We start from the raw sequence: 10,900 nt of genomic DNA, 5'->3' as shown, positions 1-10,900 counted from the left end.
ATCAAAGCTCTTGAGAGTTTTCTACGAGCAGAGGGGCAGCTGCACACAAGCAGCCTTCTGACTGCTGAGCTGAGCCTGCTGAGTCCAAAGGCACACTGAGGAAAGAGCTGTGCAAGGTGCAGCTGACAGGAGCAGTGCCCAAGCAGGGCTAGTGGATGGCAAGTGTCAGTTGCCACTCTCACTGTGAGACTGGCCTTGTTAGCCACCCAATAATATTTAAAACCCAAGGTCAGACTGAGGGTTACTGTTGCTCTACCAGCTTCCTTTCTTGAATAAAAGACTTTACAATTGTTATCACAAGCATGCTTCAATCACTAGTTGGCATTGCCCTGTTTATCCATTGTGTCATGGGCTGAAAGGAAGGGGGAGAAGAGAAGGGGCCAGCAGCTATCCTGGCAAGAGTGAGAGGAGGATGATTCTCTTGTTAGAGGGATACCCTTCTGTTCTTCTGAGCTGTCAGGCAGCTCTAACTCCTGCTTCCCCGGGCATTCAATTCTCTTCATGGAAGCTGTGGCAAATACAGCTTACAAAGCCTTATCAGGCTTCTCTCTTCCCAGACTTCTAGCACCATCTTGTATGAGGAGCAGAGCAATTTGTATTCCCTTGACATCTCTCCCAAAGACTTGGCAAAGCTGTTTGGCAGCTGCCTTCCTACATGCAGGTAGTTCATGTCTAGGCTGAGAGGTGCAATCACCAGAATGTGGCTAATGTGTGTGGAAAAGTCAGAGTGAGCCTGGAGAGCCAAAGGAGATGCAGAGCAGCCAGCCAGGACTGTGCAGGGGCCAGATGGAGCTGCAAGTGAGCAGGGCAGGCGAGCCTTGGGGCTGCAAGTCTCCTCCCAGGAACAGTTTGGAAAATACTAAACTCAGAGTTGGGAGCAGTTTGAGATACAGAAAATGTAACACCAGTGAGGGAACTAAAAGTCCCAAAAGTGATCTCAAAATGGATAATCCAGTTTTTCATGTTGATCCTAGCTCTCTGTTCAATCAGTGGCCAGCAAGATGGGTAAATGTTATTTTTCTGCCCTGTTTATGGGGTAAACCAATGTCCTTCACGCCTCACAACTTTTATTTCTAGCTGTGCCAGTTCTATAAGTTTGGTACGTGAGCAGCAAGGACATCTAGGTGACTTTCCAGAGTGCCAGATGCTGCTGTCTAAGTCAGAGCCAAGTCTAAGCTAATGCTGTTCTTGTGCAAGTGCCAAATCTGCGTTGATCATATTCAAATGCCACCCTTTGCAGAGCTGGAGTTGCTCAGTTGCATGAAAACACTTGTGAAAGAAGTTCTCAGAGTCAGCTGTGTGTTATCTTTGTTCCTGCTGCAGGCAATCCAGGGGAGATTAGCCACAGGCAGGTGGAGGGATGAAGAAATTTTGCTTTGTGCTTGGTCAAGGAGACTGCAGGCCCACTTCCCTGTGCAGCAGGGCAGGGAGTGGGAGGACACTTGGGTGTTATGGCATTAACTACAAACTCCTGTTACCTAATGATCAGTTGGAGTCTTTTGTGGTCTGTGTGTGTCCTAGGCACAAAATTAAAAGGTACAGCCACCTTTCAATATAAACTGTGAGGAAAAATATTAAAGGAATAGCAGAGAACATCAGAATCAACAGTATGGTGTGAGTTAAGTGGCAGAGCACATAGGTGGTGCTTATGATGGCTATTGATGAGCCTGAACTTTTCAGTAGCCCCACTGACCTTAGGTGTGCAGCCAGCCCTCAGGAATTTTTTTTATTTCTCATTCTTGCAAGAGGTTTTTTATGAAACCAGGACCGTGGGCAGAGATTTTTGTCACAGCAGGAGTCATGGCACAAGGAGGTGTATAATTAACCTACATTTTGTGTCCCTTGAAGAGGCAATGATTGACAGATGTGTAGCTGCAACACAATGATGTTATATATGCTTAAAAATAAGAACACTTAATTCACTGGGGTGGGGAAGTAAAAGTGATAAAGAGGGAAAGAGATGAGTCACAGGAGCATCAAGTGTTTTTTCTCTTTTCAGGGAGGTACCCCAAAAGCAAGATAAACTGATCTCTCCTCTGTCTACACAGCAGTTGTAGAAAGACAACAGAGCTGTATAAATCAGAAGTAAAATGTTAACAGTGAGTGAGGTGCTGGTATTTTTTGTGCTGTCTCTGCTGTTAATAGAGTTTCTGAAATTGCAATGGATGCGAAGACAATTTCCTCCTGGGCCAACTCCATATCCCTTCTTTGGAAATCTGCTGCAGATGAAGTTCAGAATTCATCATGAGCATCTTAAAAAAGTATGTATTTTCTGGCAATGTATTAATGGACTCATAAACTGATTGAAAAGTAACTGTGTTGAACATAGTTTTATTTTGAATGATAGGGAGGAATTTTTTCTAAATTGCATAAATGTGGAAATAGTTGGAGACAATTAAAATAACTGTTTCTTTGTGTGAAAATTTGCACTTACTATGAAATATATATATATAACCTTATGTGCATATGAACAAAACCATAATGATGATAATAGTCCTGTCCTACACATAGGAAGAAGCTGTATTTTAAAGTAGACTCACTAATTCTGTGCAGTCTTTTGGATTTCTGTGTTTTGACTGTTGTTGCACTGGCATTTTCTAAGTATCCCATGAAATAGCTGCCAAGGTTATGTGTGTTTCCAGTATAGAAAGGATGATTTTTTGAGTATATATTTATTCAATGGACTTTTTTGAAAAATCTTAGAATCTGTTATTTTCTGACATACCATTTGGTCAGATTTTCACAGATTTCAGTTTGCTTGGCAAGACTGAGATTTTAAATGGCTAAAATAATTCATAGTATGCTCAAACCCTTTTCTTTGTCCAATTGTAATATGCAGCACTTCTAAAGTTTGTATCCTGTTGTTTTATAGTTCTTATACATCTATACTAAATATTTAACATTTAAATATGTCAGTAATAGCACCTCACTCTTCCTCTTCATTCTCAGCCTTCCCTTTCCCTGGCTTTTCCATGTCCTGCCAGCTCCGTCCTCTTGAGCTGTATATTTCAAGGCAAAGTGTTATTATTCCATAATATAAAATAGTAGCTAGTGCCTGTCTGCTGTGTTTTCTTCTATTTCTGACATCCCAGACACGAAGAATAGTACTGGTCATCCCAAGGTTTCAAAAGCCATGAACTGGTCCTTACAAAAATGAAATTAAACACAAATGTGCAAGTGCAAGCACATACATTTTTGCCCACCGTGCATAAGTATTCCCTCTTGTTTGCTCCCAGGCAGCAAAATTGTGTAATCCTCTGGTCCTGCATTTCTTGGGATGTCTTGGCAACACACCACTCTTTCCAGCCTATTCTGCTACTTTTCTAGTTCCTGATTCAGCAGCAGGAGAAGGGTTGTCCTGCCCACTGCCAGGGATGCCTGTGTGCACAGCAGCTGAAGACAAGGCTGTCACTGCTGAGCTGGAAGGGAAAGAGTGATTCCTGCATTACTCAGCTCCTCAACTGCTTTTGCTACTCTTGACACATAAAGGGGAATCTGTGGATGGTTCACATCAAATTCGTGAGTGATTGTGGTCTTGTAGCAAGTGGTGAGGATGGAAGAGTTCATCTACAATGAATTTGAATTGTAAGACATAATAAATGACACCACAGACTTTGGCAATATTGACTGACATTTTAGAAACATCATGATCTTTAATAAATGAGACTTTAGATAGAAACCTGACTTCAAACTATATTGTATGTAAGAACATACCTGATGCTCTGTTCTCAAAGTCAGTCGCTCTTAGGGCATCTGCCCAGGTAGAGGATCTGGTTCATTTCGTTTGATTTAAAAGTACCAGTACTCACTCCTGTTACTCTAATTCTGCCTTGTTCTACAGATGGCCAAAATTCATGGCAATATTTTCACCTTATGGCTTTCAAACACTCCTGTGGTTGTCCTGCAAGGGTTTCAGGCAGTGAAGGAAGGTCTGACTGCCCGTGCTGAAGATGTTGCTGGAAGGCCTGAAAACAGAATCTTTCATGTTCTGACACGAGGAAATGGTAATTTTTATTCTCATAAATTCTTTTAATGTGTTCTATCCCTAGTTTTGAACACTGATTTAGTGCCTCAAAGTCGTTAATTTACATCAGGAAAAAAGTTTCTATTTTCACAAGTTTTTTAAAACAATTGTATTCTATATTCTGTCAGAACAATAATGGCAGCATAGAGTTAATGTAAGAGCTTCTATACAGAAGATAAATGGCTAAAATACAAAAAAAAAAGAAAAGAGGAATGTTACCAGACTGCTGAAAAAAATTTGAAAAAATTAGAAGAAAATAGAAGCTTCTTGGATGTATCAACCTTACCAATCCATCAATTTATAAAGCACTGACAGCATTAGTTCATTATGATTCTAGGTGTTTTGTTCTCTAATGGTCATCTCTGGAAGCAGCAGAGGCGTTTTGGAATGGCAACAATGAGGAAGATGGGAGTAGGGAAAAAAGAGCAGGATTATCTACTGCAGGAGGAGGCTGCTCACTTGGTGGAATACTTAAAGAAAACAAACGGTATGTGAGGTGGGCAGAGCAGTCTGTGCAGTGGGAGAATGGGGCACTGGGAACTTTTGAAACTATTTGATTACAAAAATTAATTCAAAGTGTATGTGCAGAGCTGAGTCTCAAAAGTCTGTATATGCTACCTGCATGAGATACTTACTTGTGTAATTGTGAAACCCCACAGCAAGATCATAGAATTAGAGATTCCTGCCTTGTTATGTCTAGTTATATCTTTATAATATACCAGTATATATATATATATATATATATATATATATATATATACACTTGTCCCTATCAGTGTTACTACTTCTGAGTCAGTTCTATGTTACTTATGGCAACAGCATGAGGGTAACAGCAAATAGTAAAAAAATCAGTGTCACAGTGCCTCCTATTCCTGTGTAGAAAAGAAAAAGCATAAACTATGCAAAGTTTTGACCAAGGATGCACAGAGTAGGTTGAAATATTCTAATGCAAAATAATATGAACAAAGAATAGAAGGTGGTTTTCTTCTCAACTCATCTGTATATTTAATGTCTCAGCTGGTTTTGTACCCCGGTTACTGCCAAATGTGAGATTTGCTAATGCCAAGGTTTGATGAAATCTGGGTATTTTTATAATTAATACTACTAATTCCATTCCTATCAGCATTTTTTCCTTTTTTTTAACCAACAATGTTTTTCAGATGTCTGGAGTTACTTTTTTACTCAGGCCTTTTACCGATAAATTACAATTTGCCATTCAGTGATCTAATTAATGTCAGAAATGTTGATGAAATTTTATCAGCTCTCCTGTCAGTGGGAAAAGCAGGAGCAGTAAGTGTTAATGGTGAATGCAGTCCCTTGTGTTTACAGGAAAACCTCTGGACCCCACTATGCCTGTTATTCATACGGTCTCAAATGTCATTAGTTCAATCATGTTTGGACATCGTTTCTCCAGAGATGATGAGAATTTTCACCGCCTGATTGAGTCCTTTGACATCCTGGCAGCATTTTTGAACAGCATCTCCTTTTTTGTGAGGAAAATCAATTTTGTTTGTTTGCTTGCTTGGTCTCTATAGGTAGACAGTGCAAAAATGCAACTTGCTTATTACTCTTGTAATTAAAAAAAAAAACCAAACCAAAAAAACCCCACCAAAAACCAAAGCACGTGGAATTTCTGGGGAGCACTTCAGAACAGTTCTTCAAGAGGCCTAGTTCAAAACTTATTTCAATTGTTTATGCTTCATCATAGCACAGAAATTTCCTGTGTATGGGGGACAGGGATGACAATGCAAAGATTTGTTATGTGGCTGAGACATGTACAAAGGACTTTCTTTTTAAAAATGCTACCTTCACAACTCCAGATTTTGAAACTATATCTGAAATCAGTAGTAAAATATGGGTTAAATTATCTGAAAAGCTCAGAAATAAGCTTAATTTCTGTCTGGCAAGCTGGCTTTCTTCACTCTATTATATGACATGGCTGTCAAAAAATGTCAAGAATAAATGGGTTTTTACTGCTTCCTTCTCCACTGCCAGCCAACCTCATAGAAACTGGAGTAGAGCAACAGTTTTGTGCAAAGGTAACATGGCATGAAATTGCTTAATGGCAGCTTTTCCCTACAGTTTTTGGCAGCAACCCCTGTACCACATCTGCACATCCTTACAAGAGTGCAGTGACACTGCAAGTCCCCCTCCTTTAGCTGCTGGATGGTATCTGTCTCTGTTCAGGGCACAAACTCCTAACTTCACATCTGGTCCATTGGACAGAAAAAATTCTCTCTTGCTTCTGTTTGTGCATCTGTGAGTGCAGCTGCCAAAGCAGCAGAACAGGTGGCCTCAGATTGGGGCAGTTTTGTTATGAATCATTTATGAGGGGGAACCACTGTACTGTGTATAATCAAAAAGTGAATTTACTCATGCACGAGGCAGCTGCTTCTGCAGAACTTGTTGGAACTCATCCAGTTCTGTGTCTTGTATGATTTCCACCATCTCTGACTAACTGGAAACTGCTGTAAGTAAGGTCCTAGAGGATTTAAGGACTATTTTGATCCTTTGGCTAGATAAGCTAAAATAAAATTCCTTATTAGTAACTATCCCAGAAGATGCCAGTGAAATGATTACTAAGGTACCCTTCTAATCAGGGTAGACACAGGTTCAGCTATTTCCAAACTTCTCTCGGTAGATATTTATATAAGTTGTTTTTAAAACAACTCTCTCTCTCTCTATATATATATATATATATATAAAAATAAATAACTTTATACTATCAAACTGAGAGAATTTAAATTTTGCTCCAGGGAAAAATAGAATTAATAAAGGCTTTAATCTTTAATGAATCATGGAATAGGCACTATCCCTTCAATCTAATGCTAATTCAATCATCAGCCTTTCACTTGCTTTTTCCACTACCCAGAAGCCTGTATTAGGGTTCAGATAAATGCCACACAGTTATATGTAATATCACATATCTAAAATATCTCTTTTACAGATGTATGAGTTGTCTCCCTGGCTTGCTGGTCACTTTCTGCCATCAGTTAAAAAGATGAAGTCCTGCATAGATTTTGTGAATGCTCTGTTAGCAAAGGAACTTGAGAGTCACAAAGGAAAAAGAAAGCTTGATGAAAATCGAAATTTTATTGATTACTATTTGGATGAGATAGATAAAGTGAGTACTTCTGAACTTCTCTCACACTTCACTAACAACAAGGAATTTTAAGTGTTTCATTGATTATAATGAAGTCTAATATAAATTTAGAAGTGTATGATTTTTCCAGGTGGTTTACTTCTTCTTTTGTGTGCCATAACTTTCTTTTCAATTTGTATCTGCAGACTAAAGGAGATGCTGATGCAACTTATGATGAAGAAAACTTGATCCAAACTATTGGTGACCTCTTTATAGCAGGCACAGAAACTACAGCCACCACTTTACTGTGGGCATTGCTCTATATGGTGATTTATCCTGACATTCAAGGTAAGCACATCCAAAGAGGTCTGCAACTCTAGCAATGATACAAGTTCAAATAGTGGTTGTGCCTGTTCAAAGAAAAGTAGGTGAACTAATTACTGAAGTATGAATCAGGTGAACTGCATTAATTTGTTTCTTACTTCATCCTTTTAAACATACTCGCTAATCATTCCAGGTTGTTTTTTTTTTTTTTTAACAGATCTAAACAGAATGCAGGGTGTGATTAATTTAATCAGCTGCAGGAATTTAGTCTCAGATGAGATAAATTGCACCATTACCCCTCCACAGACAGTAATGATTAGATTTCCACTAAGGAGTCTTTGGGTCATCCTTTTAAATCCCTGACTCCTACTCTTTGATTTGCTCTTGGCCTCTTGCAGCAGAAATAACTTAAATACAGTGTGGGGTTGCTAATATTGGGGTGAGTGTGCTTTTAATAATGATATTCACAGAAGAAAGTTACACGTTGGCAGAGTAAAATGACTGAGAAAAGAGCTGGAGTGTATGGGATAGGAAGGATTAGAAGGTACAAAATTCACTTTAAAGGCCTCATATCTGACAGTTTAAGCTGAGTAGCAGTCACAGCAGAAGCCTGGCAAATAGAAAATGTGGAAGTGTTAAGGAGAAAGAACGTCCCATTTTTGTTAACTTCAAAAGACTTGACGCTTGGTTTCACGAACTGAATTTTCACAAGATTTTTTTATCTTCTCAGGATATAGTAACACATTTTTAAGTTTTGTGGGGGTAATTCTAATTGCAATGATAAAGTCTCTAGTATTAAAAAAAAAAAAAAAAAAATCAGAAAATACCGTTTCAGTTCAGATTGTAAGTAAAAAAAGAAGTCCTTGGGAAAAATTAATTTGTATAAGTGCTTCCCAAGGAAAGTAATTACAGAATAGCAGTTAGGAATCTGTAGATGACAAGCAAAATCTATGTGCTTCTTAATGAAGAGCAATCCTTGAGCAATTACTAAACTGTTCCCCTAAAACACGATTAATATTTTTTCCAGCTGACTCCCTGCCTGTAGAAATAAATATTAATAAAAGTCTTTTTATAAATTACCTTTGAGCAGTAAGTGTGACAGGAACCCACATATTATTACAGAATGACCTCATCCACTATCCTATTTTAAAAGTATATATGCAACCTATAAACAACCTCAACGCCAATTTTTTTCAGGGCATCTGTATGGGAATTTGAAGGCATTATTTTTTATAAAGTATCTTTTTCATCTGGTTGGATGCCATTCTGTCTGCAAAGGCAACAGGAAAAATTATGACTATAGAGTTTATAGATTGTTTGCTGATTGTTTGATTTAAAGCTGAGTATTCCTCCTTAGAGAAAGTCCAGAAGGAGCTGGATGCTGTTGTGGGTTGTTCCCATGCGTTTTGCTATGAGGACAGGAAAAGGTTGCCCTACACAAATGCTGTAATCCACGAGATCCAGCGATACAGTAACATACTCTTAATTGCACTGCCCAGACTGAGTGTGAAGGACACGGAGCTGCTGGGATATCACATTCCAAAGGTACAAATGTGCTGCCTGTTTGAATCAATTTGATCTTTGGTCCATTAGATGATTTTAGAACGGGTTCTGAGTTTTCTCCTGACTGGGGACATGACCTCTTATTCTAGTGCCTCTAAGGTTTGACTATCTCTCTGGATGGCCTTTCACAAGGCTTTGTCCTAGATATCAGTAGACTCCACAGTCACAGTTTTTGTTGAAGCCACTGCTCCTTTTTTTTCAGAACACAGTAGTTTTAGCAAATATTGACTCTGTTCTGGCTGATCCTGGAAAATGGGAGACACCTGATCAGTTCAACCCAGGCCACTTTCTGGATAAAGATGGAAACTTTGTAAAGAGAGAAGCATTCTTACCATTTGCTATAGGTAAGTGCACTGAGCAGGGATTTATTTACTCCTTGTGGTAACAACTTCAGATCCATTCATTCCTCAAAGTAACTGGAAAGGCACCTACAAATGGGCACACACAAACTGTTTTAAATATCTCCAAGAAGAGAGAAGCCCAGTTGTTTGTGGAAAAGATCAGAAAAGAAGGAATGACACACAAAGTTTTTCTTGGAAGACAGATCCAGTTTCTCTCTGAGAAGAGATTCAACTATCAAAGCAGTAGCAGAAAAATGCATGGTGCTGGGAAGACTGTAAATGTGAACTATGCAACCCTGGTCACAGTTTCTATAATGTCTTATTATCTGCTGTAAATGTAGATCGAAACTTTTTGGAGAAATAGAAGCAGCCTTTCAGCTATGAATCATTAAATGACAAAGTTAAGAGAAAAGGATAAAATCTGCAGAAAACAAGCAAAGAAAATCCCAGGCAGTTTAGAAAGGGAGGTGTGATAGAAATCCTTTGGCTGAAGTGCCTTTTCTGTTTCTTCACAGGGCACCGTGTGTGCATGGGGGAGCTGTTGGCAAGGATGGAGCTCTTTATTATCTTTTCCACCTTGCTACAAGCATTCACATTCACCCTGCCAGAAGGAGTGAAGGAAGTCAACACCAAGTTTGTTTTTGGGAGCACAATGAAGCCACCTCCCTACCAGCTCTGTGCCATTCCTCGATAGGAAATGGCAGATTCAGGGAAGAGTCACTCTATAAAACTGCTTCTGTATGTGAATTCCTTCTTGCATGTCCTAAGATTTTTGCTTTCCTCTTCATTTGGTTGATCACTACCCTGAAAGATTCTTGACAGACAGTTGCATCCTGAGCATTATAATTATACAGGGTTGATATTTTGTTCTTCTTTAATTTTCTGTTTGGAAAATATTGGTAAATTTCTTGTGATGTGTAACAAATAAAGGCATTAAGGGAGGAATTAGAATTGGGACTTATATATTACCAACTGGAAAGAGGTTTTCCAGAGAATGATCTTGAAGTGTGATCTATGAATTGGAAGTCTCATGAATAAAGATTCTCATAAGCCACAATTGCATTTGTGGAGATAGACTGATAGACCTCTAAGACTATCTCGGGGTATTAGTGAGTGCAGGAATTTAAAGAAGCTCTTGGAGGAAGCTTTCTAGAGGCAGATGATCTGTGATAACACATTCCCTTAGACTGATATGGTTTGCTGTTGAGTAAGCCTGTTGTATACAACTCTATCATTGTCACTTGGGAAGACAGTTCAGGGTTTCAGCCACTAAACCAGGTAGCATTTCAACCCTTCTGCTGAAAATAGAAGAGTGGCTTCATCAGGCAGTTGTGGAGAGCTTTTCACATCACAAGCAAAGAGCAAGGACTGGAAGACAAATGACAACAGTGAGCAGTCACAGAGTGCTGATAATTTATCCTTTTTTATGGGCCCACTGGTTGCCAGCGACATGGGAACTTCATGCCAGGTAGTCTACTTGTGATGTTTGCTCCAGATCCTCCAAAAAATTTATTCAGCTGAATTTATTCTTTCATTTTTTAAAATGGATTCTTTATAACAGTTAGA

The 10,900-nt window shown here is 39.0% G+C and overlaps 1 protein-coding gene across 1 annotated transcript; it reads left to right on the top strand.

The window, feature by feature from the left end:
• The first annotated feature begins 1,915 nt into the window (after window positions 1–1,915).
• Window positions 1,916–10,391, top strand: LOC132331804 (cytochrome P450 2J6-like). Its single transcript, XM_059855625.1, has 9 exons — window positions 1,916–2,261; window positions 3,842–4,004; window positions 4,362–4,511; window positions 5,354–5,514; window positions 6,972–7,148; window positions 7,313–7,454; window positions 8,788–8,975; window positions 9,196–9,337; window positions 9,850–10,391. Exons 1-9 carry the CDS (start codon window positions 2,091–2,093, stop codon window positions 10,026–10,028), a joined length of 1,473 nt encoding a protein of 490 aa, XP_059711608.1. The 5' UTR covers window positions 1,916–2,090; the 3' UTR covers window positions 10,029–10,391.
• Window positions 10,392–10,900: the final 509 nt, after the last annotated feature.

This window comes from Haemorhous mexicanus, chromosome 10 (assembly GCF_027477595.1).
Source record: "Haemorhous mexicanus isolate bHaeMex1 chromosome 10, bHaeMex1.pri, whole genome shotgun sequence".
Classification (NCBI taxonomy): Eukaryota; Metazoa; Chordata; class Aves; order Passeriformes; family Fringillidae; genus Haemorhous; species Haemorhous mexicanus.
Note: the sequence above shows the minus strand (reverse complement) of the source record. Positions and strands in the feature narration are given on the sequence as shown.

Excerpts from the sequence above, each read along its gene's own strand:
- LOC132331804 (XM_059855625.1), top strand. The coding sequence starts at position 2,091 with ATGTTAACAGTGAGTGAGGTGCTGGTATTTTTTGTGCTGTCTCTGCTG. Across the intron at positions 2,262-3,841 it reads ATCATGAGCATCTTAAAAAA|ATGGCCAAAATTCATGGCAA; the intron begins GTATGTATTTTC and ends CTTGTTCTACAG. Across the intron at positions 5,515-6,971 it reads TGAACAGCATCTCCTTTTTT|ATGTATGAGTTGTCTCCCTG; the intron begins GTGAGGAAAATC and ends TCTCTTTTACAG.